This window comes from Scyliorhinus canicula, chromosome 3, assembly GCF_902713615.1.
Source record: "Scyliorhinus canicula chromosome 3, sScyCan1.1, whole genome shotgun sequence".
NCBI lineage: Eukaryota > Metazoa > Chordata > Chondrichthyes > Carcharhiniformes > Scyliorhinidae > Scyliorhinus > Scyliorhinus canicula.
Genome location: NC_052148.1, coordinates 199,672,147 through 199,696,758, shown reverse-complemented (window position 1 = coordinate 199,696,758; position 24,612 = coordinate 199,672,147). Strand labels below are relative to the sequence as shown.

Sequence of the window (24,612 nt, the reverse complement as noted above, 5' to 3'; positions counted from 1 at the left end):
AATGCAGAAGAGAAAAAAAAACAAGAAAAACATTTAAACATCACTCAATAACTTTTTAACTTAAGCCTAAAAGTCGCCAGTTCGGCACCAGCCCTTCTCTCTTGGCAAAGTCCATCGCGTCCTCGGGCTCCTCAGAATAATGGTGCTGTCCCTCGTGCGAGACTAAGACGTGCCAGGTACAGCAGTCTGCTTCTTGAACAAAATCTCTTTGACTTGCCTGGAGCCTGCCCTCCTTCTGGCCACCTCCACGCTCAGGTCCTGGTGAATGCGCAGGACATTATTGTTCAAATTGAAGCTCCGTGTGCGCTTGGCCCACTGTAGCACCCGCTCCTTGTCCAGGAACATGTGGAACCTGACCACCATCGCTGGGGGTGTGCGCCCTGTCCACCTCCAACAGACGAGGGAAGACATCATTCCCCACCAGCTTCTGGAACAGAGCATCCACTCCCTCAGCCTCCTCCGGGAGACCAACAATTCTTAAATTCTGCCGACGGGACCAACTTTCTAGGTCCTCTACTTTCTCCAGAAGCCTTTTTTGTTGGGTCTTTAGCCTCCCCATCTCCACCTCTACCACCGTTTGGTGATACTCCTGCTCCTCCAGTGCCTTGGCCAGCTTCTGGATTGTCCAATTCTGGGTATCCAGCATGTGCTCCAGGCGCTCGATTGATTTCTGAATCGGGTCTAAACTGTCCCGTTTCAGCGCGGTAAAGCCCTCTTGGATGACCTTCAACAGATGCTCCGTTGTTGGCTGGGCTGTCTGCACCGGGGCTGGACAGCGGCCATATTGTCTTCAGCAGCAGCCTCCACACTGCCCTTGCTTGTCCACTTCAACGTTTTACAATTCTTTCTGCTTCCTAGTTCCATACACCTACGTCTGGAATCTGTGTCTGAGTGTCTGTGCCTTCAGATCCAGTGCGCAAAAGCACAAAAACGTCGGGGACGGGGAGGTCCAAATGTCCGACTCACTCCCTCATAACCGCCACCGGAAGCGTTCAACTACAGTAATGTCCAGTTCTGAATATTACTATTTTGCTCTCTTCCTCGTTTCTACTCTTTGACATACCACATATTTATAATTTGATCCCTTGCCTTCACTATTTAGTTTAAAGCCCTCTCTGCTTTCCTAGTTATGTGGTTTAAAAGAACTCTGGTCCCAGCATAGTTTGGATGGTATTACCCCAATAGTACAGCCCCCACTTTCTCCAATACTGATGCCAGTGTCCCAGAAACTGGAACCCAGTTCTCTTTTGCATGTTGCTCAGGTAATAATCCAGAAATGTAACCTTTGAGGTTCCACATAATCTTTGATAGAATGGGCAGCAGCTGTTAGGGTCGGAAATAGTTAGCAGTCAAGAGTATTTAGATTTGTAATAGTAGGTTATTTGATTAATCGCATCATTGGGCTATTTCTCAATTTGTCTAATTTGGTAATTTTGTGGTCATAGAATCCCCACAGTGCAGAAGGAGGCCATTCAGCCCATCGAGCCTGCACCAACCTTCTGAGTACCTCTACCTAGGCCTACTCCACTGCCCTATCCCCGTAACCCCATCTAACCGGCACATCATTAGACCCCAATGGGTAATTATATCATGGCCAATTGTGGGGAGAACATGCAAACTCCATACATACAGTAACCAATGGCTGGAATTGAACCCGGGTCCCTGGCGCTGTGAGGCGACAGTGATAACCACTGTGCCACCATGCCGCCCAGACGTAAGTATATAAAGGGAAAACGGGTGTGATGGTGGTTAGATTTTTTTGTCATTGGGAATGAAGCTGTTTCTTTATTACTATTGGAGTTTAATAGCTGCTGTCCGCAATATATATAGCCATCCTCCATCTGTGAAGCTAGACTTTCAGTGGGCAGCGACATGTTTCATTTTTTGAAATTTCAGAACTGGGCTCAATAGTGTCTTCACGTGTATTAACTTTCAATTAGGGTTATTGGATTCACATTATGTATGGTGAGTTTTTTTCACCCCTACCCTTAGTTAGGCTGGTTAATGTCCTATTTTGCCCTTGCTGTTAGCTGAATCAGATCAGCAAATTCAGCACTTACCTACTTGATCTATTGAGGGAGTTTGAAGCTATCTGATGTTTATTTCGTTGAAGGAAGGCTTCATTGACATAGATCATTATTTAAAAACATTGATTGCATATAACCTTAAAGGTATTGTTTTTTCTCTTTCCAGATGGACCCAGGCCAAACCAGAAGGAAATTCTCTCCTTGCGGGCTTTCTTGCTGTTGTTTGTGAAACAATTGATAATGAAGGTGAGAATCCGACATTTAGAAATGTAATGCAGTCCTTGCCATGAAAAATAGTTTTGTATGCAGACTAATGTGCCATATAGCCACTCTTACAAGCTGCATTTTTTTTGTCAAACCTATGTTGTATCTACTTTGAATCCCCTGAAATTCATTGGGATACTTTTGCTTCTGATATCATACTGCAATATTTTTCATCTTCACAATGTTTTTTCTAATTCTGTGAAGGTGAGAGTTGGGATGGTCGAATAAAAGATCTCTTGACACTGAGGATATCATCTCGAGTGTTGTAACTTCTCTTAATTTAGATTAATTAATAGATGGATGCATACTCCCACGTTACTCCACCAGACTCTTGTCTAAGAAGCACAGCTAAACGTTGGATTGGGAGATTATGTCTTAGGAGGGTTGACATAAATTTGGAGATAATGATTGAGGGTAATATAACAAAGAAAGACCAAAGCAGTAGATTGGGAAAAAACTAACTGATGGAATGAGACAAAAGCAAAATATTGTGGGTGCTTGAAATTTAGAAAAACAGAAGATGGTGGCACGGTGGCACAGTGGTTAGCACTGTTGCTTCACAGCGCCAGAGACCTAGGTTCGATTCCCGGCTTGGGTCAGTGTCTGTGCCGAGTCTGCACTTTGTCCCCGTGTCTGTGTGGGTTTCCTCCGTGTGCTCTGGTTTCTTTCCACAAAGTCCCGAAAGACATGCTTGTTAGATGAATTGGACATTCTGAATTCTCCTTCAGTGTACCCGGACAGGCACCGTAGTGGGGTGACGAGGGGATTTTCACTAACTTCAATGCAGTGTTAATGTAAGCCTACCTGTGACACTAATAAATATTATTAGTATTATTCAGCTGGTCAGGCACATCTGTGGCGAAAGAAGCAGGGTTATGCGGAAAGTTAGGGGAAGATGCCACGTGGTGACACCACACTGGAGGTGATAGAAATGGTAGAGAAGAGAATGTTCAGAGTTCTAAAAAGTGCACTGCGACACAGGGAACTGGGGATTCATGTACACAAATCTCAGAAGGTGGTTGAGAGCAGTTAGAAAAGCCTATGAGACTTTGGGCTTCACAAATAGAGGTATTGAGTACAAAAACAGAAAAGTTATTCTGAACCTGCAAAAGTTCTGGTTCTAGTGTATAGTTCTGGTCGCCACACTTTAGAAATGGTGAGAGGGTGCAAAGTTAATTTTTCAGTATGGTTCCAGGGATGAGGGCATTCTCTCCACAGGTTAGATTGGAGAAGCTGGGGTTGTTCATCTTGGAGCAAAGATTGAGCAAGATTTGATAAGAGCTGTGGAAGGTTGACAGGACTAGGTAAGGTAGTAGAAAAAACTGATGGTACGGGACTCGGGGAGGCGGAGGGGGGGTCACAGATTTAAGGTTTTGGGCAAGAGTTGTGCGAGAAATAACTTTTTTTTAAATCCATGAATCTTGTGGCCTGTGTGGGTGGTGGAAACAGAGGTGTAAAGTGATTTCAAAAGGAAACAAAATGAATTTAGAGGTAATCGTGAATAGAGCAGGGGGTGGGACAGATTAGACTGCTGCACAGACAAAGGTGGCTTGAACTTGTTGGCCTAATGTGCCCGAATGAGTCCATGACTTTCTGAACATCAAGGCTGGTGGGCAGAATGGAGAAGAAGGGAAATCCTGTTGTGGCTCTGGTAGTGAGAAGAGGTGGGGGCAGATGTGGGTATTTGTTTGCTTATCCCAGAAATGAAAACACAGATGTTGAGAAAGGGATGGGAAGTTTAACCATATGAAGGTGAGAGAAGGGTAAAATTAGAAGCAAATTTCGAAGTTTTCCATTTCAGGGTGAGAGCAGGAAAGGGCAACAATGATCTATTGGCAGGACCAAATGCAGATTGGGTGACTGCTTTGTGAAACATTTTTATTCAGTTCACGAACATGACCCCAAGCTGCTGGTAGTCTGTAATAATTCACCTGCATGCTCTCACGCTGACCTCCCTGGAACAATGCAATAAACCGAGGGCAATGTAAGCTTGAGGAACAGCATCTCATCTTTTGATTGAGCATTTTACAACCATCTAATACCAGTTCAACAATTTCAGACTGTAATACCTGTTGCATTTCGTTTCCTTTTCTTTTGCATGTTCCTGTCTTACTCCCGTTTTTGCTTTTGGATGGCAGCCGTTCGATCATGCTGCCATTCCCACCTGTTGGCACATCTTTTGTTCCTTGTTCCATTCATAAAGTAGTATTTGCGCAAGACAATTAAGATAGGAATGAGCTCACTCAGGAAATAACAAAATAAACTAAGACTGTAATAGTAGGGACACTGAACAAATAATTTGTCACAGATTTTGCAGAAGAGGATAGCTGAAGGTACTCCAGTTGATATTCTCTGTACATGGAATTCTGAATGTTGGTTAGTTGAGAGCAGGTGTGGTGCATAATGTGAATCTACGGGGCGGGGTACAGTGTATATTCTTATCTCGTACCTCATAATCCCAGTCGATCTTTAGCCCGTGGTTATGTCAGGGATTGTACTAAAAGTGTGAAGATTCATAGCTATTGTTAGCCTATATTTTCTCAATTTCCAAAATACACCCAAGCAGCTTGGGAACCTGAAATATTTATCATCACAAAAAGTTTCAGCCACTACTGTTTGTGTTGCTGTTGATCTGCAAAAGCAGCTTCTCTGTAATTCATCATTGAAATAAAGAAGATCATTTGAGTAGGATGTGTGTATATATGATCTGTCTATTTTTTAAACAGAAGTACATCAAGGAGTCTTAAAGATTCTTCTAAAGCTTGGATTTAGGATGACAATTAGATTTACTTTCATATTTTGATATCCGAACTGTTTGGTATTGTAGTTTTGTTTTGTAATACTCAATGTATTGTAATTTTGCTGCTTTTATGAATACATCATGACATTTGTCTTCACATTTATGACATTCTCTCTAAATTCTTACAGTTTTTAATCAAAATAACCTGATTTCCAGATAAGGGCTTGGTGGCTTGCTGCTAAGTGAAATTAACATAATTCTAAATAATAGATGATTTGGAATCAGTAACCATTTTGTACACATTTAAACCCACAAATTCCATTGACATATTTGATAAATGTCTAGCAATTCAGCTGTTGTACTGTGATTTAAAAAAAATGATTTGATGCAATTAATAGTTTATGAAATATCAATTTTCACTTTTTTAGGATCATGGTATTAAGGAAGATGAACTGCAGAGTATTCTTAACTACCTTCTCACCATGCACGAGGTAAAATAACACCAAGCACTTAGAAATACTTAACTGAGACTTGGCAAAGTGTACTGTATGGTTATAATTGCTAACCACAATGTGGTTCTAATCTACAAAAAAATTGTGACAGAAATGTGTTGGCCACAAGAAACTTCAAAGAATAAACTATATACTTATTCTGGTTCAGAATAAGATGCGCGATATGATACATGATGTTCAGTGTATCTAAGCCTAACTTTGAGGGACCATGGACTGGGGACGTTTGAGAACATTGGATTTTGGTTGGGTTTGTCTGTGTAACAAACTGGAGGTGTTGTACTCGGAGGGGGGTGGGGTGGGGGCACTATGTTTTCACGTGAGCCTGTTATGTTTTGTTTTGTTTTTACTACCCATTCTGTGTAGTTAATTGTGTAAATGTAGTGTTTTATATCTTTCTTGCCTCCCTGTTTTGGGGGGTAATAATGTTTGAAATATAAAAATGTGTGGGGCTTGGTGTGGCATGGTGGTTGGGTGGGGCGGAGGGTGCTTTGGCACATGAAGTTGATCTTTTGCCTTTGGTGGGGGTCATCCTACTATCAGGTGGCTGGTTACCGGAAGGGAAGTGAGGGGAAGAGCTGTGACAGGGAGGGGTGGTTAGTTTTTGGGCTGTGTTGGTCATCTTTGTTTGTGGCTTAGGTGGGGATGGTGGGCCTGGTGAGGTGGGACATTTTGTGTTTGGGATGGGGAGGGGCTGGGAGGGGAGGGGTGAGCGGGTGACGTTGTGGAGCAGTAGGCTGGGGGGGAATGGCGGCAGCCATTTTGAGGGGACCCGGGAGGTGGGCGTGACATAGACCTGGGGAAGTCCATTGAAATGTGGATATGGCTGATCTGGGGAAATGGGGGTGGAATGGAGCCCTTTGACCAGACTGGTTGTGGATCAGATGAGATTGAGGAAAGGATGAGTGGAGCAGGTGTTTCTTTCAGGGTTACATATGACGATGAAGGGGTTGCAGTGCTGATTAGTAAGAAGGTGGCTTTTTCGGCTAGCAGCATAGTGGGTGATGCAGGGGTGGTATGCGATGGCGAATGGGAGGCTGGAGTGTGCGCCCGTGGTGATGGTGAACATCTATGTCCCCAGCTGGGATAATGTAGATTTTATGGAGAGTGCTGGCGAAGGTTCTGGACCTTGACACGCACCATTTGATTTGGGAGGGGTGGGGGATGGATTTTAAGATTTTAATACTGGTCTTGATCCTCGACTGGGTTGATCATGTCGGCAATGGCGAGGGAATTGTTGGGGTTTATGGAACGGATGGGGGATGTGGACCATTGACGGTTTGGTAGGCTGAGGGCAAAGGAATTTTCGTTTCTTCTGCACTGTAGGGATTCTATGATTCTATGTACATTGGGTGTATTTCTGGATCGATTTTTTTATTTATTTTTTGTCACTGATAGGACATTGGCGGGGGTGATTGAAAGGAGTACTTGGAGTTCGTAGTGTTGGATCATGCGCCGCACTTGTGGACCTGTGTGTGGCGAAAGGGGGTTCCCAGCAGCTGCAGTGGAAGCTAGATGTGGGGTGGTTGGCTGATGAGGTGATTTGTGAAAAGATAGGTGTGGCTATACGCACTTGTGTAGAGCTCAATAAAAATGAGGAAGTCTCTGCTACCATGTTGTGGGAGGCGCTCAAAGGCAGTAATTACGGGGGAGTTTATTTTTATTGGGGCACATAGGGATAATGTAGAATGATTGAAGAGGCAGAGATTGGTGGAGGCCATAGGCAATGGATTGGATGTTTTCGGCAGCCCCTGAGAAGCGGTTGTTGAAGGAGAGGAAGAAGCTCCAGATGAAGTTTGAGCTTATGTCTAGGGGAAAGGCAGTGGGGCAGCTGCGTTGGAGTCGGGGGTTGCTGTACAAGCATAGGGAGAAGGCCAGTAGACTGCCTGCACACCAGTTGAGGAGGCAGGTGGCGAGAGACATTGGGCGGATAAAGGATTTGGAGAATAGCGTGGGCGCTGAGTTAGCAAAGGTGAATAGGGTATTTGAGAACTTCAACTGGGGGCTGTACAGGTCTGAGCCCCGGGGGGAGGGGGGTAGGGCCTTTGGTATGAGACGTTTCTTGGATGGCCTGGCATTCCTTCGATGGAGGAGGGGAAGATGCAGGGTTTGGCTGCCCCGATTGGGCTGGGGGAAGTGACAGGGTATTGTGGGTTAAATTCAATCTGGGAAGGACCTGCGTCCAGTCTGCTTCCCAGCAGAATTCTATAAAAACTATGTTCAGAACGGGGGCATCTTTCAGTGATATGTTTAACGAGTCGGCTGGCAAGGGGAGCTTCCGCACACGCTGACAAGGGCGTCAATTTCACTTTCTTTGAAGAAGGATAAGGACCCAGAGGAGTGTGGATCATATTGTTCAATATTGCTGTTGAATGCGGATACAAAGCTAAGGTGCTGGTGACACGCATGGAGGATTGTGTGCTGGGGCTGATAGATGAAGACCAAAAGGGGTTTATTTTTTAAATTAAATTTTAAAAAATAATAATTTTTGAATAACCAGTTTAGAATTTTAGAATTTAGAACAGTACAGCACAGAACAGGCCCTTCGGCCCTCGATGTTGTGCCGAGCAATGATCACCCTACTCAAACTCACGTATCCACCCTATACCCGTAACCCAACAACTCCCCCTTAACCTTACTTTTTAGGACACTACGGGCAATTTAGCATGGCCAATCCACCTAACCCGCACATCTTTGGACTGTGGGAGGAAACCGGAGCACCCGGAGGAAACCCACGCACACACGGGGAGGACGTGCAGACTCCACACAGACAGTGACCCAGCCGGGAATCGAACCTGGGACCCTGGAGCTGTGAAGCATTGATGCTAACCACTATGCTACCGTGCTGCCCCCAGTTATTTTCAAATTAAGGAGCAATTGAGCGAGGCCGATCCACTTAACCTGCACATCTTTGGGTTGTGGGGGTGAAACCCACGCCGACATAGGGAAAATGTGCAAACTTCACACAGTGACCTGGGCCGTGATCGAACCCAGATCCTCAGCGGCGTAGGCAGCAGTGTTAACCATTGCGCCACTGTGCCGCCCTGACTAAATGGGGTTTATGAAGTGGTAGCAGATGTCGGCTAACATTAGGAGGCTGTTAAATGGGATTATGATGCCCTCGGACGATCAGGAAACAGGTGATAGTGTCAGTGGGCGAGGAGAAGGCGTTTGACCGGGTTAAGTGGATTATTTGTTCCAGATGTTGGGATGCTTTGGATTTAGGCACGAATTAGTGGATTGGATTAGGTTGTTGTACAGGGCCCCATGGCAAGTGTTTTCTTTAATATATTAGCTTGGGTTATTTCCGTCTGCACTGGGGAACGAGTTTGTCTCTGTTGGTTTTTGCGTTGGCGATCGAGCTTTTGGCAATGGTGCTGAGGGCTCCTGTGGAGTGGAGGGGTATTGAGGGTGGGGAGCATTGGGTCTCCCTGTATGCAGACAATCTGTTGTATGTCACTCTCTGGTGGAGAGTATGGATAGGATTATGGTGATACTGACAGAGTTTAGGTCATTTTCAGGGGTATAAGCTCGATGTAGGAAAGAGCGTGGTATTCCTTGTCGATGCTCGGTTACAGGAGAGGTCTTGGTGAAGTTGCCGTTTCGGCTGGTTAATCAAGTTGTCGATATTTGAGTATATGGGTGATGCTTAGTTAGGCCCAATTGCATAAGTTGAATTTGGCAAACTTGCTGGAAGGCGCGAAGGAGGATTTTAGGAGGTGGGATGTTCTATTGCTTTTGCTGGTTGGGAGGGTCCAGACAGTAAACATGACGGCTTTGATGACGCGTATTTTACAGAATCTCTTGATGTTTGTGCCCATCTCTTTCTTTGGATGGAGAAAGAGGATGATTTTGGAGTTTGTATGGATGGGTAAGGTACCCAGGATTAGGAAGGTATTTTTGGAGAGGGATAGGCAGAGGAGGGGGTTGGCGCTGCTGGGCTTGCTGTATTATTACTGGGCGGGAACGTTGAAAAGGGTCGAAGTGGGCTGTGGAGGGTAGGTCGGTGTGGGGGCAGATGGAGAAGGCCTCATGTAGAGGGACAGGCTTGAGGGCACTGTTATTGACCCGCTTCCGTTCTTGCCGGCTAGGTACTCCACGAGTCAGGTGATGGTTTCATCGCTCAGAGTTTGGAATTGGTGCAGGCAATATTTTAAGATAGAGGGTATGTCCTTGTGGGCACCGATCTGTGGCAATGATAGATTTATTCTGGCGGGGCTGGATTCTACCTTTAGGGTGTGGGAGCGGGTGGGGATACAGTTTTAGGGACCTGTTCGTGGGGGCGGTGGAGGGGTAGGTTTGTGAACTTGGGAGAGTTGGAGGTGGAGTTCCAGTTGCCGGGAGGTAATGGGTTTCAGTACTTGCAAGTCAGGGATATTATGAGCAAGGAGTTGGCTACGTTTCCAAGGTTGCAACCCCTGTCGTTGCATGAAAAAATTCTGTCCGGGTACGAGATGGGGAGGGTAGGATTTTGGACATATACGGGGAGTTGATGGAAAGCGAGAGGTCCTTGGTGGAGGATGTAAAGTGGAAGTGGGAGAAGGAGCTGAGGGAGGTATTTAAGGTGGGGATATGGAGTGAGGCCCTGCGAAGGGTAAACTCAACCTCCTCGTATGTGAGGCTAAGCCTCATTCAGTTTAAAGTGAATGACAGTGTTGCGGATGAGTCGTTTTTTCCAGGGGTAGCGGAAAGATGTGGCGGTGCTTGAGGGGACCGCCTAATCACACCCATATGTTCTGGGTTTGCCCAATGTTGGAGGAGTTTGGGACGTCCTTTGCAGGGACTGTGTCTGAGATTCTGGGGGTGAGAGTGGCTCCGATCCAGTGGGTGATGTTTGGGGTGTTGGAGGAACCAGGAATGCAGGTGGGGAGAGAGGCTGACGTGTTGCGTTTGCCTCTCTGATAGTCCAGTGGCGGGTCCCAGAGCCACCTGAGCTGGCAGGTGGGTGAGTGATTTGGCGGCATCCTTCATTTGGAAAATATAAAATTTGCCGTTAGGAGGTCAGAGAGTGGGTTATTTTCGAGATGGATGTTGTTCATCACCTGCTTTAAGGAATGGTAAACATCAGCTGAGGGGGGGGGGGGGGGTGTGTGAGTTGGAGTTGTTTTACTGTGTGGGTTATTTAGAACATAAAACACAGAACGATACAGCGCAGTACAGGCCCTTCGGCCCACGATGTTGCACCGACATGGGAAGTCAAAAACTAAAGGCCATCTAACCTACACTATGCCATTATCATCCATATGCTTATCCAATAAACTTTTAAATGCCCTGAATGTTGGCGAGTTCACTACTGTTGCAGGTAGGGCATTCCACGGCCTCACCACTCTTTGCGTAAAAAACCTACCTCTGACGTCTGTCCTATATCTATTACCCCTCAATTTAAGGCTATGTCCCCTCGTGCTAGCCACCTCCATCCGCGGGAGAAGGCTCTCACTGTCCACCCTATCTAACACTCTGATTATTTTGTATGCCTCTATTAAGTCACCTCTTAACCTTCTTCTCTCTAACGAAAACAACCTCAAGTCCATCAGCCTTTCCTCATAAGATTTTCTCTCCATACCAGGCAACATCCTGGTAAATCTCCTCTGCACCCGTTCCAAAGCTTCCACGTCCTTCCTATAATGAGGCGACCAGAACTGTACACAATACTCCAAATGCGGCCGTACCAGAGTTTTGTACAGCTGCAACATGACCTCATGGCTCCGGAACTCAATCCCCCTACCAATAAAGGCCAACACACCATAGGCCTTCTTCACAACCCTATCAACCTAGGTGGCAACTTTCAGGGATCTATGTACATGGACACCGAGATCCCTCTGCTCATCCACATTGCCAAGAATTTTACCATTAGCCAAATATTCCGCATTCCTGTTATTCTTTCCAAAGTGAATCACCTCACACTTCTCTACATTAAACTCCATTTGCCACCTCTCAGCCCAGCTCTGCAGCTTATCTATGTCCCTCTGTAACCTGCAACATCCTTCCACACTGTCTACAACTCCACCGACTTTAGTGTCGTCTGCAAATTTACTCACCCAACCTTCTGTGCCCTCCTCTAGGTCATTTATAAAAATGACAAACAGCAACGGCCCCAGAACAGATCCTTGTGGTACGCCACTCGTAACTGAACTCCATTCTGAACATTTGCCATCAACCACCACCCTCTGTCTTCTTTCAACTAGCCAATTTCTGATCCACATCTCTAAATCACCCTCAATCCCCAGCCTCCGTATTTTCTGCAATAGCCGACCGTGGGGAACCTTATCAAACACTTTACTGAAATCCATATACTCCACATCAACTGCTCTACCCTCGTCTACCTGTTCAGTCACCTTCTCAAAGAACTCGATAAGGTTTGTGAGGCATGACCTACCCTTCACAAAACCATGCTGACTATCCCTAATCATATTATTCCTATCTAGATGATTATAAATCGTATCTCTTATAATCCTCTCCAAGACTTTACCCACAACAGACGTGAGGCTCACCGGCCTATAGTTACCGGGGTTATCTCTACTCCCCTCCTTGAACAAAGGGACCACATTTGCTATCCTCCAGCCCTCTGGCACTATTCCTGTAGCCAATGATGACCTAAAAATCAAAGCCAAAGGATCAGCAATCTCTTCCCTGGCTTCCCAGAGAATCCTAGGATAAATCCCATCAGGCCCCGGGGACTTATCTATTTTCACCGTGTCCAGAATTGCCAACACTTCTTCCCTACGCACCTCAAAGCCATCTATTCTAATAGCCTGGGTCTCAGCATTCTCCTCCACAACATTATCTTTTTCCTGAGTGAATACTGACGAAAAGTATTCATTTAGTATCTCGCTTATCTCCTCAGCCTCCACACACAACTTCCCACCACTGTCCTTGACTGGCCCTACTCTTACCCTAGTCATTCTTTTATTCCTGACATACCTATAGAAAGCTTTTGGGTTTTCCTTGATCCTATCTGCCAAAGACTTCTCATGTCCCCTCCTTGCTCGTCTTAGCTCTCTCTTTAGATCCTTCCTCGCTTCCTTGTAACTATCAAGCGCCCCAACTGAAACTTCACGCCTCATCTTCACATAGGCCTCCTTCATCCTCTTAACAAGAGATTCCACTTCTTTGGTAAACCACGGTTCCCTCGCTCGACCCCTTCCTCCCTGCCTGACTGGTACGTACTTATCAAGAACATGCAATAGCTGTTCCTTGAACAAGCTCCACATATCCAGTGTGCCCAACCCTTGCAGCCTACTTCTCCAACCTACACATCCTAAGTCATGTCTAAGGCATCATAATTGCCCTTCCCCTTTGCCTTTCTGTATTATAATTGGAAAGTGGGTCTGGTTGGGCATGGAGGGGTTTTGTATTAGTACAATGGTTTGAGGATGATGGTTACTTGTGCTCAGTGCTTTGTAAATAATTTGAATATGCCTTGAATAAAAATATTTTAAAAATATATATCTAAGCCAGATTATGAAGTACAAAACAAGACGCACATCTTTTCCTTGTTCCTAGATTTATTCACCGGATGCAGCAATACAAACCTATGCCTCCTAATTGTTAACCTGACTAAGAAATACTATACCCTTGATCCATCATTGAATCTATAAACACAATTAATTTCCACAACTTTCCTTCCATATCACATGCTTTGTGATATCATATCACATATCATTGGTTCAAAATCACATCTCTTTGAAAATGGCAAAAATGTCAAACATATGAATATGTCATGTACTTGGTGTCTCGTTACCTACAGTAGTTGTTCAGAGTCTATAAGTTTTTAATGAATCTCGATTAATCAGGATAACCTGATGGTTTGATTACCATGTTGGAGAATTATTGTCTTCCTATCACATTCTTCACATTCTATCACTTTTCTGGGACCTTTCCACTCTTTCTGACACACTGTTTTATTGCCTACCAAATCCCCAGGATTAAAGTTTATCTCTGGCAGTCTAATGCAATCCTGTAAGGCTCGTTGAGTTTTGAGACTTGTGCCTTGATAAATGTCGTTCTTCCTGTACATGGGGCATTCGAGTGTGCAGAAAAGTTCAAACTAAATCTCACTTCACAGAATTTCTCCTATAGATTATCTCATGTGGACCAAAGGTCTCCCCCCTCCCCCCAACCGTTTGAAGCAAATTGCTCGCAAGGACTGCCCATGCCAGGGCAAATCTTACAGTTTGGCTAATGGGATAAGATCTTAATGGAGCATCACATCAATCACTGTGAGATCTCCTTCACAAATCGCATTACTGAAGGGACTTTCAGCTGCAGTTTTCATTACTGCAGTGTTAATATTTTCATACATTTCTCCACTTTAGACATTGGAATTGTTCTAACCCACCCCAGTCAGTTAGGAATTTAGCCAGTGCTGACAGTGTAAGCCCTTTCTATTTTCCCACAATCACATCTATTACTGTCGACTGACTGAATCTTGTTGCTATGTTTATGAAATGTAAAATGCTCCCCGTGTTTGCATGGGTTTCGCCCCCACAACCCAAAGATGTGCAGGCTAGGTGGATTGTCCACGCTAAATTGCCCCTTAATTGGAAAACATGAATTGGGTACTCTAAATTTCAAAAAAATGAAATGTAAAATGAAAAGTTTATCCTTGTTCCACATCTTTAAATCCAGAGTTAATATTTCATTCAAGTCTTGTGCTAATGGGAGATGTACAGTAGGCTGTGATGGTATCCTCTGATACTTTTTGCATGCATCACTTTTTCACTAATCTCTTCAATCTTATCCTCATCATCAAATACCCCTTCATCCTTTAATAGGATTTTTAATCTGTGACAAGAGGGATGAACAAATTGTTGATCTAATTTTAATACCACTTGCTTTCCCCCCCCCTCAAATTCCTATCACCTGATGCCATGAACACTACTTGAATATGTGGACTAGAGATGCTAGATTTTGTTAAAGGGATGCAATAATGTCCTAATGGGAAAGATATATTTGCAATTTACTCAAGACAATTGTTTTATCATGATCCATGTCTAATTTCATTTGTGCATTTTCATGGTTGGCTTGCTTAACAGCACGAGTATATCACTAGATACCATGGCCATACTAATAAATTAGCCCACCTAGCTATTCTACATGGAATCATCACTCTTTTCAGTGACTGAAATGTGTTGTCATCCCTGAACCTGAAACAAGTAGAATTTCCATGTGCCTTGACCTTCTTAGTGAATCCAAATAACATTTCAACCAATCGATTTCACACACTGTATGTGCAACCACTGTCCAACTTGGTGCAATAAATGAATACATGATGATTATACTCCTTATCGGACTGAAGCTTCTTTTGACCAGTACAATTCCCTCAGACTGATTCATATCATTTTCCTCTTCTGAACCTTCCATATAATGAATTGCTTTGGACAACTTACCACATGAATTGTTCTGTTTTGGACAACTTACCACATGATATTTAAAATCACAACTGAAGCACCTGTTAATTCCCTGGGCATTTCTGGGGTTCATTCTTCTGTTAATATTATTCCATTCTTGTTCATAGAATCTCTAAAGTGCAGGCAGGAGGCCATTTGGCCTATCGAATTTGCACCAACCCTCCGAAAGGGCACTTGACCTAGGCCTACTTTACTGCCCTATTCCTGTAACCTCAACTAACCTTCATGGAAACTTTAGAATAGCCAATCCACCTAAACTTTACATCTTTGGATTGTGGGAGGAAACCGGAGGAGCCCACGCAGACACTGGGAGAACGTGCAAACTCCACACCGACAGTCGCCCAAGGCCAGAATTGAACCCGGGTCCCTGCCACTTTGAGGCAGCAGTGCTCCAGTGGTAATAGCAGATCTGTCAAATGGTCTCCATCCTCATTTCTCTTGTCTGTGATTACTCTGTATTGATGCTTATGCCCCATATCTGGGCAGTCTTGAAATGCCACGAGCATTGAATCTCCCATCTTTTCTGAGACCACCGAAAATTGCACTTGTGCCTGAAGGATGTTGGAGCTTACTGCTTTCCCAGGAATTTTTATTTAAAACCCCAGTCATCTGACCCAAAAGCATGTCTCTTTCTGAGAATTATTTTAAGACCAGGAGCATCTCCACATGCAACACTTCAGCACAATCCAACAATTTGAAAGTGAGCACTGAACCAGGTATTTCCAAATAGAATTTCTGTAATATCTAATATTGTCTCTTTAATTCCATGATGGGGAAACCTGTCTTCCTAAATTTAACAAAGGCTGACTATGCCTTGTATGCATCTAAATAGATAATCTTTCTTATAAGTTTCAACCATGAAGCATAATAAAGTTCCAAACCTTTCTCCATATATAACTGCGAGCCTATCGCTCTGAAAATATTTTACACCTGATCCTGCTTTTATTCGTAAGTGACAGTGCCAAAGCTGTATCCTTGTTTTCTCTTTGGTAAGGACGCAACCTGTGTCCATATGTCTTCTTCATTTTACCATTGGACGTAAGATTCAGATTCAGAGAACATACGCTGACATTACACACTTAGCTTCAGCCATTTTCTCAAAAGTAACTCAAATTACAATCTGCCTGAAAAACATTTTTCTTGATTTCCAATCTTCACCTTTAGGCAACCATTCTCTGCTACTATATTAGATGAATCGAAGACAAATGGTGAAATATGAAACCAGGCACAGATTATTTCCTTGTTAGTAGGATTATTCACAACATTACAGATCTCTGCTTCCTCGCTACTAATTAACCCACTGTCCCAGTTGACTGTCTTCATAGTTTCTTATGATAAAACAATAATCAACAAATTAAGGAAGAGATCAAAAATGAGAGGGGGTGAAGGCCCCTGCTTGGGGAAGGGCGGGCACTAACAAAAAGTCAAACTTCAAAGGCAATTTAGAAAATCAAATTAAAATATTGACTTTCTTTATCCAATCTCAGTCTTTAATCAAATGGTGCCCATCACCTGTGCATCTTTAACAATATAATCAATCAACCATTAACATATGAGACTTATTGGTTGTTTATTTTAAAGTTCGTAACAAAGATATCATTGGAAATCCTGGCTTAACTAACTCTCATGACCAGCATTTCCAGATTTTGTGAAAATAATCATTGTATTATGATTATAGGTGTATTGATTTAATCATAGTATCATGGCTAATAGTGAATATAGGTAACTTCACTTTTAAGACTGACCATTATTAAGCACCACCATTTTGTTCATTAGTAATTTAATTTGCCTCTTTTGACATACATCCATACTAATCATTTCACTTTATGGGGTGTTATGAAATCTGCCATGGTGTACTATTTTTGTTTTTATGAAATGTTCAAATAATTATTTGTAACCTTTTGCATTTTATTTTGTTTAGTGAAAAATAAACTTAAAGAATCTGAAATTGTCAATAATAAAGAAACATTTAAAATCATTCTGATTTAATGTGCAAGTGACGTTTTAAAAAAAATATTTTTATTCTCCGTTTTCACATTTTCTCCCACATTTACACCCACCAACAATAAAGAATAAACAGTAACAAATATGTCAATCCCCCTATCAATAACACCGATCCCATCCTCCCACCGAACCCCAAACATTAGCCCCCATGTTCGCACGAACAAATGACAAAAAGGAATTAGGGATTACCCATAGTCGCCATTAATACACAAATCCAGTTCTTGAAAGTGCATAATGAATAATGCCCATGAATTGTAGCACCCCTCCATCCTTCTCAGTTCAATCTTAACCTTCTCAAGAGTCCGGAATTCCATCAGGTTCCTTCTCCATGCCAGGGCACAGGGTGGAGAGGTTGCTCTCCAACCTATCAGGATTCGCTTTCGGGCGATCAACGAGGCGAAGGCTACAACATCTGCCTCCGCACCGTTTCCAACCCTGGCAGGTCCGACACCCCGGATGTGGCCTCCTGGGGGCCCGGGTCCAGTTTCACGTGCACCACCTTAGAAATAACCCGAAAAACCTCCTTCCAGTAATCCTCCAGCTTTGGACAGGACCAAAACATATGAACGTGATTAGTGCTGCCTCCCACACACATCTTCTACTCCTTCAAAGAATCGGTTCATCCTCGCCCTCGTGAGGTGTGCTCTGTATACCACCTTCAGCTGTATCAGCCCCAACCTTGCGCACGAGGTGGAGGCATTCACTCTCTGGAGAGCCTCACACCAGAACCCCCCCCCTCCATATCCTCGCTAAACTCTTCGCCACTTCCAGTGGTGCCTTCTCCTCTTCCAAAATAGCTCCGTAAACCGCTGACACTACCCCCTTCTCCAGTCCCCCTTTTGTCAGCACCTCCTCCAGCAATGTGGAGGCCGGTTCCACCGGGAAGCTCTGTATCTCCTTTCTGGCAAAATCTCAAACCTGCATGTTTCGAAACATTTCCCCCTGCTCCAGCCCATACTTCGCTTGTGCAAGTGACATTTTTGAGGAGCAGTTGTTGAATTGCCACAAGATGGCAGCCTTGGTAAAATATTAAGTAAGGAAGATGGGAAATGACTGATTAAAGGAACGGTATAATTTTGCAAAGGAGGCAACCGGCTTCAGTTTGAAAGTAGCAAGAGTAGAATTGGTCTTCTGACTAATCCATTTTGTGACCTTCAAACATAATTGATTATGTTAATTTAAAAATATTGTGGTATCATAATCCTAAGTGACTAAGATTACATATTGCCTCATTCACCAGTGTTTTTTAATAGTCGAATAAATAATTGTGAAGAATGATTATTGCTTTTCTTCCCATTAATTTATAACTGAAATCGTCATTTGTGAATCACAAGGAATCAATTCCATATACAGAGTTCTGTAACTTTACAAAGTTCAAGATTAATTATTTGTAGTTTTGAACTGTAACTTTTTAAAGCTCACTGCAAATGTAAAACATCAATGACAGATTGACTGGGACCATTTTCATATTCCTGGGAATGTTGTGCCACAGTTTAATTCTGTATTTGTGTAATCAGAATTGCATGTTTAAAAAATAAAGTGTAACAGTTTTCTATCATTCATCTACCAGATTATGAACATTTGGTTACTGCCTTGAATAACTCACTATGGATGTGGACTGGAGAAAATTAATATCATAGCAGCATGTATCACTAAACACAAAACAGATTATATAGGCTGGACTGTCTGTATGATTCCAGATTTTCTTTATCATTTCAATTGTACTAGTTTAATGCTCCAATGTTGTTGGAATTTTAAGAAAGTTGATTATTAGTTGCTCTTAAAATGATAAGGTTTTATAATAGTTCAGTTATTTCAGTATCCAATCCGCGGGTGCCTCCTTCGGATGCCAAAAGGCAAGTGTCTTTGACCACGGACAGGCGTACTAACAGTGTCCTTGAAGGACCGAGGACACCAGCAGAGCGGCCATGATCATTTGAAACCAAGTCTGCGGGGCCGGCCATGTGCTTAGGATGTCAGAGTTTTGATTGCCAACGCAAAACTTCTTTGCCCTGCTCTATCATAGATTACCATAGAATTTACAGTGCAGAAGGAGGCCATTCGGCCCACCGAGTCTGCACCGGCTCTTGGAAAGAGCACCCTACCCAAGGTCAACACCTCCACCCTTTCCCCATAACCCAGTAACCCCACCCAACACTAAGGGCAATTTTGGACACTAAGGGCAATTTATCATGGCCGATCCACCTAACCTGCACATCTTTGGACTGTGGGAGGAAACCGGAGCACCCGGAGGAAACCCACGCACACACGGGGAGGATGAAAGGCTTCCGAATAAGAGAGGGACAAAGGAAAGGGACAGCCTGAAGGTTTACCTCAAGAAATGCAACATTGACATAAATGTTTGGGAGACCCTCACTCAGAAGAGACGTACTTGAAGGAACCTCCTGATTGAAGGGACACAATTCTTTGAGGACACCCAATAGCAAGAGGAGGCCTGAAAAAGGAGCCTAAGAAGTGCAAGGATGATCCCACCTCCCAGAAACACCTGCCAAGTGTGCGGTTGAAGATGCGGCTCTCGAATCGAGCTCATCAGACACGCAAGTATTCACAGAACTTATGACCAGTAACATGAAGTTTCTTAGGTGGAGAAATGTACTCGTTAGAGAGAAATCGCTAAAGAGAAGATTTCAGTTCTTTCCGGAAATTAATGTGTGAGGCCTAGTATATTTGCTTCAGGAGTTCTCGTCTATGAAATCAGATTTGTTGTTTTCCTAAATCATCAAGTTCCTAAATCATCAAGTTGCTTGATAATTTAAGATGTGATAAAGAATATTTCAAATCATAATCTAATATTTATGAAAAATCCTGTAAAGTTTAAACTTTTTTTAATAAATGGATTCAAAAATAGTATCTGCTACTTTGTACAGCAGTGCTTAATGAACTCCCGGTTTTCATTTTGTTTTACTAACAATCTTTGATCAATATTTTGAATACAGGATCAAAAAAGATTTGTTGCAGGTTACTGAAGGAAGACAAATTCTGTCTGTGCACACAATATACAATCTAAGACTTGAATTAATTTCAAATTCCATGTTGCTAAATTTATTTGATTCCATGTTATTAAATTTAGTAAGAAACAGAAGATTATGTTCTGAAATATGGCCTTTAAATTTTCTTGATGAGGGCATTCATTGCTGGCAAAATTATTGCCTTGTGAATCTGGCCTCATTTTTGGTAATAGATTTTAAGGTTTGTCTTTTATTTCAGGATGACAATCTAATGGATGTTCTACAGCTGCTTGTAGCTCTGATGTCTGAGCATCCAGGTTCCATGATTCCTGCTTTTGATCAGCGGAATGGAATGCGGTATGGTCTTATGATGTTAAATGAGTATGCTTTTTACCTGTCTCTGGAGCTTGTTTATACCTGAATGAAACAAAACATGTTAAGGACTTGAAATTTGTATTGTTGGGTATTTAGATCATAACTTTTCAATGCCTTCATTTGTTAATTCATCAGCTAATGCTTGAAAATGTTTATAGCACAAGTCTATGGGAACCATATGCAAATAAAAAACTTTTGCAAATCCTGTTGGGAAAGTGCTTTGAAAAGTATAGATTTTTGATGATTTAATGATTGAAGAGGAATTACATTATTGTGTGAATTATAAAAGATCCTTTCTGAAGCACATTAAATAAAAACGTAATACTCCTAATTCTCTTTCTTTTCTTACTTCAACATTCAGGCAGTTTATGAACAACTTTGTTCAACCTGACTGGAGATCTACTCTGGGTTACTATAACGCTCTTTAGACCTGTCTCCCATCTTCCACCTCCATAAATTTTGAACTCCTCCAGAACTCTGCTGTCCGCATCCTTATTCATATTAAGTACAGTTAATTCATCAGCTCAGTATTCACTGGCTTACACTGACCTAGTTAATTGTGCATTGCAATAAATGATGCCGAGGTAGACTCTGAATGATAAACTTTGACAAGGAAGGCTCAATAATTACCTGTACTACTTTCATCTAGTGAGGTATTTTACATCATCTTGAGGGCAGATGATCTATTGGTTCAACATCTTAACCAAAAGATGGTGCAGATACTTCAAACAATGCAGAACTCCCTTAGTACTGTACTAAAGTTTTTAAAAAATATTTTTTATTCTCCTTTTTCACATTTTCTCCCAAATTTATACCCAACAATAATCAGTAATGAACGTACTATTAATCCCCATATCAAAAACAACAATCACATCCTCCCACCAAACCCCAGACATTAGCCCGCACGTTAACATAAGCAAATGACAAAAAGGAATCCGGAATCACCCATAGTCACAGTACTGTACCAAAATTGACCTTAAAAGGTGCTCAAATCTCTGGAGTGGGATTGAATTAATCATCTCCGAAATGAGAGTCCTCCATAAACTGGGGCTTGTCCAAATTTTATTTTGTCCATAACCTGACTTGCATCAAGCCCCTTCACTCATCAGCCTTGTGCTCATTGGCCTATGCTGGTTTCCAATCTAGCGACACTTTGATTTTATAGTTTTCTTTTCAAATTGCTCCATGGTCTCGACTCTCCCCATTGCTGTAACTTCCTCTGCACCTCTCGAGCCTTCAGATCTCTATTTTCCTCCAATTCTTTCCTCTTGTGCATCTTTGATTGTCAGCATTCCAGCATTGGATATTATACCATCAGCTGCCTGGTCTTGGTCTCTGGGATTTCCCAAGCGCCTCTGTCTCACTTTCTCTCTTCTACTTTATGACGCCTTAAAGCCTACCTCTTTGACTAAGCAATTGTCCTAATATCTCCTTCAGTTGCATGGTGCCAGACATTGCTTTGTAATGCTCTGTGAAGTGCCTTTGGACATTTTACAACATTAAAGACACTATACAGATACAATTGTAAAACATTACTTTTCTGTGATGCCGATTCTTTCCTTATCTTTAATTAACACAGCTAATGCTGATAACATGTTATCTGAGAAAAGACAGAGAATTTTAACATTTGAACTGTGATTTCTTGATTGATTCTTTCAGTTTGACATCTGGTTATCCAGAGTTGACTAGAATCTTAAACGCGCCTATTCCAATTAATTTGTGACTGTGTTCTATGTCATCATTTTATAGGATCATCTATAAATTGCTGGCTTCAAAAAATGAAGGGATACGAGTGCAAGCGTTAAAAGTGTTGGGATACTTTCTGAAACATCTTGCTCCAAAGTACGTACTTTTATTTAACTGATTTCCTCAGTGAAACAGCCAGAATTGCTTTAAGATATCCCTTTGTAGCCTGCAATGTGTCGTTTCTTTCTTAATCTGGCTGGATATTTTGGTTTAAAGCTTAAACATTAAAGGATCAAAAATCCTTATCTGCAAATTACACACATTTGCTTACTGCTCTGAGATTGAGTTTGTAACTAAGGTTTTCTAAGTGTACTGCTTTCTGTTATAGGCGTAAAGCTGAAATCATGCTTGGACATGGTTTGTTCTCCTTGTTGGCAGAAAGGTTGATGTTGCACACCAACATAACTACCATGACTACATATAATGTCTTATTTGAGGTAAGGGCTAAGAAATCAAAGTAACACTTGGTTAAATAATGTAGAAACACTATCTGAGTAGGTTCAAGTTTGATTTCAATATATCTAATTTCATTTCAACTATTTTTGCCATAATGTGTAACCTACCATAAAGTCAGATTTTGCAGTTAAACAGTTTCACTATGTTGAATGCAATTCTTTTTTTTTTTTTTTTTTTTTTTCTTTTTTTTTTTAAAATTTAGAGTACCCAATTTTTTTTTTTCCAATTAAGGGGCAATTTAGCGTAGCCAATCCACCTAACCTGCACATCTTTGGGTTGTGGGGGCGAAACCCACGCAGACACGGGGAGAATGTGCAAACTCCACACGGACAGTGACCCAGGGCCGGGATTCGAACCCGGGTCCTCAGCGCCATAGGCATCAATGCTAACCACTGCGCCACCGTGCTGCCCTGTTGAATGCAATTCTGATGGGAATTTTACATTATATATTTAATTCTGATTTATTCAACTGATTCATAGAGTTCCACAAATAATCATGTGATGTAAGAAGTAACACAACAGCATAATTTACCTTTATATAAATTGAAGTTGAGTGGCTTGGTAGTTACACAGCTGGCATTGGAATTTGGGAAGTATTTCCATTCGGCACTAAAGTATAATTTCTTCAGAATTATCTGAGGAGTGACAATAGTGGTGTTCAGGAATGACCCCTGTGTGCAATGCCCCAGCTTGAGGAAACTGAATTGGGAGGGTAGGAGAAGGGCATGACGGCAAAAGGGTAAAGAAAAGTAGTACAATAATTTTTCATTATTTAAATCTCTAGGTGGTGAGCTGTAGTCTGGTGGGTGCACCTCAAATTTATTCATGGAGAATCTTCTCCTCCATGTAATTTCATAATTTCTCATAGTATGAAATGTTGTAAACTGAGAGTTTGGTTCATTAATGGCCTACTGAGATTTATTTTATAACTAAAATGTGTTATGGACCAGGGTTCAGAGAACCCCAAAGTGTATCATGGAGTTCATCTGACCCACAACTTTTAATAGATTGTGGTATGGGGGGGCACATGGCCCCACTCTACAGGTGTGGTACAGCAGAAATGGAAAAGTAATTTTTAAAGCAAAACTATGTTTATTCTATGAACTCAAGTTAACCTTTTTGAAACATAGTGAAAATCTTAGCAACCATCAATTCAAATACAACCCCCAAAGAATACAACACCAAGTAATCCTCAATAACTTCCCAAACAACATCCAGAAGACAGAAGAAACACCTTTTAACAGAAGCACATCAGGTTTACATTCACTACTGAACACTTTTATAATTCTGAATTCACCAAATGATCAAAAGATAGTCTTTTCATGGTAGAGAGATCAACAGTACACCTGCTCTGCCTGGCTTCAGCTCCAACACTGAAAATGAAACTGAAACACACCCTGCAGCAAACAGCCTAAAATGAAAGTAAAAAGCTTACAGACTGCCCAGCTCCACCCACACACTGACATCACTGCAGTAATATGAGCAGCCAAACATTTCTTAAAGCGACATTCTCATGATAAATGTAATTTTAAAGCACTCCACTAGCATAGCTAATCTGAATTTATTTGTTTAATAAATTTGTTCTTGGGATGTGGGCGTTGCTAGCAAGACCATTATTTATTGTCCATCCCTAATTGTCCTCAAGATTATGGTGATGAACCGTCTTCTTGAATTGCTGCAGTCTGTGTGCTGTAGATACTCCTGCAGTGCTATTAACTAAGAAGCCCAAGATTTTGACTCTTGACTGAAAGAACGGCAATATGCTTCCATGTCAGGATGGTGTGCAACTAGGAGGGGAATGATTGGGGGTGGTGTTCCCATGAGTCTGCTGTCCTTGTCCCAAAAAGTATTGAGGTCAGGGAGTTGTTAAGTGCTGCAGGAGGAGCCTTTGGCAAACCACAACAGTGGATCTGATGGTATACTGTTCAGCCATGGTACACCTGTGGTGGAGCGAGTGAATGTTAAAGGTGGATAGGTGCCAGTCAAGCAGGCTGCTTTGTTTTGAATGATGATGAGCATCAGCATATTGTGACACACCCCGACTTGTGGGCTGGTTTAGCTCACTCCGCTAAATCGCTGGCTTTTAAAGCAGACCAAGCAGGCCAGCAGCAC

The 24,612-nt window shown here is 42.4% G+C and overlaps 1 protein-coding gene across 1 annotated transcript in view; it reads left to right on the top strand.

Annotated features, from left to right (window-relative positions):
• Window positions 1–24,612, top strand: part of lrba (LPS responsive beige-like anchor protein) — a 981,767-nt gene that overhangs the window by 129,941 nt on the left and 827,214 nt on the right. The window contains 5 exon segments of the mRNA XM_038791976.1: window positions 2,194–2,273; window positions 5,460–5,522; window positions 20,183–20,280; window positions 22,048–22,140; window positions 22,373–22,481. Of these exon segments, the coding sequence (XP_038647904.1) occupies window positions 2,194–2,273; window positions 5,460–5,522; window positions 20,183–20,280; window positions 22,048–22,140; window positions 22,373–22,481 (443 nt within the window).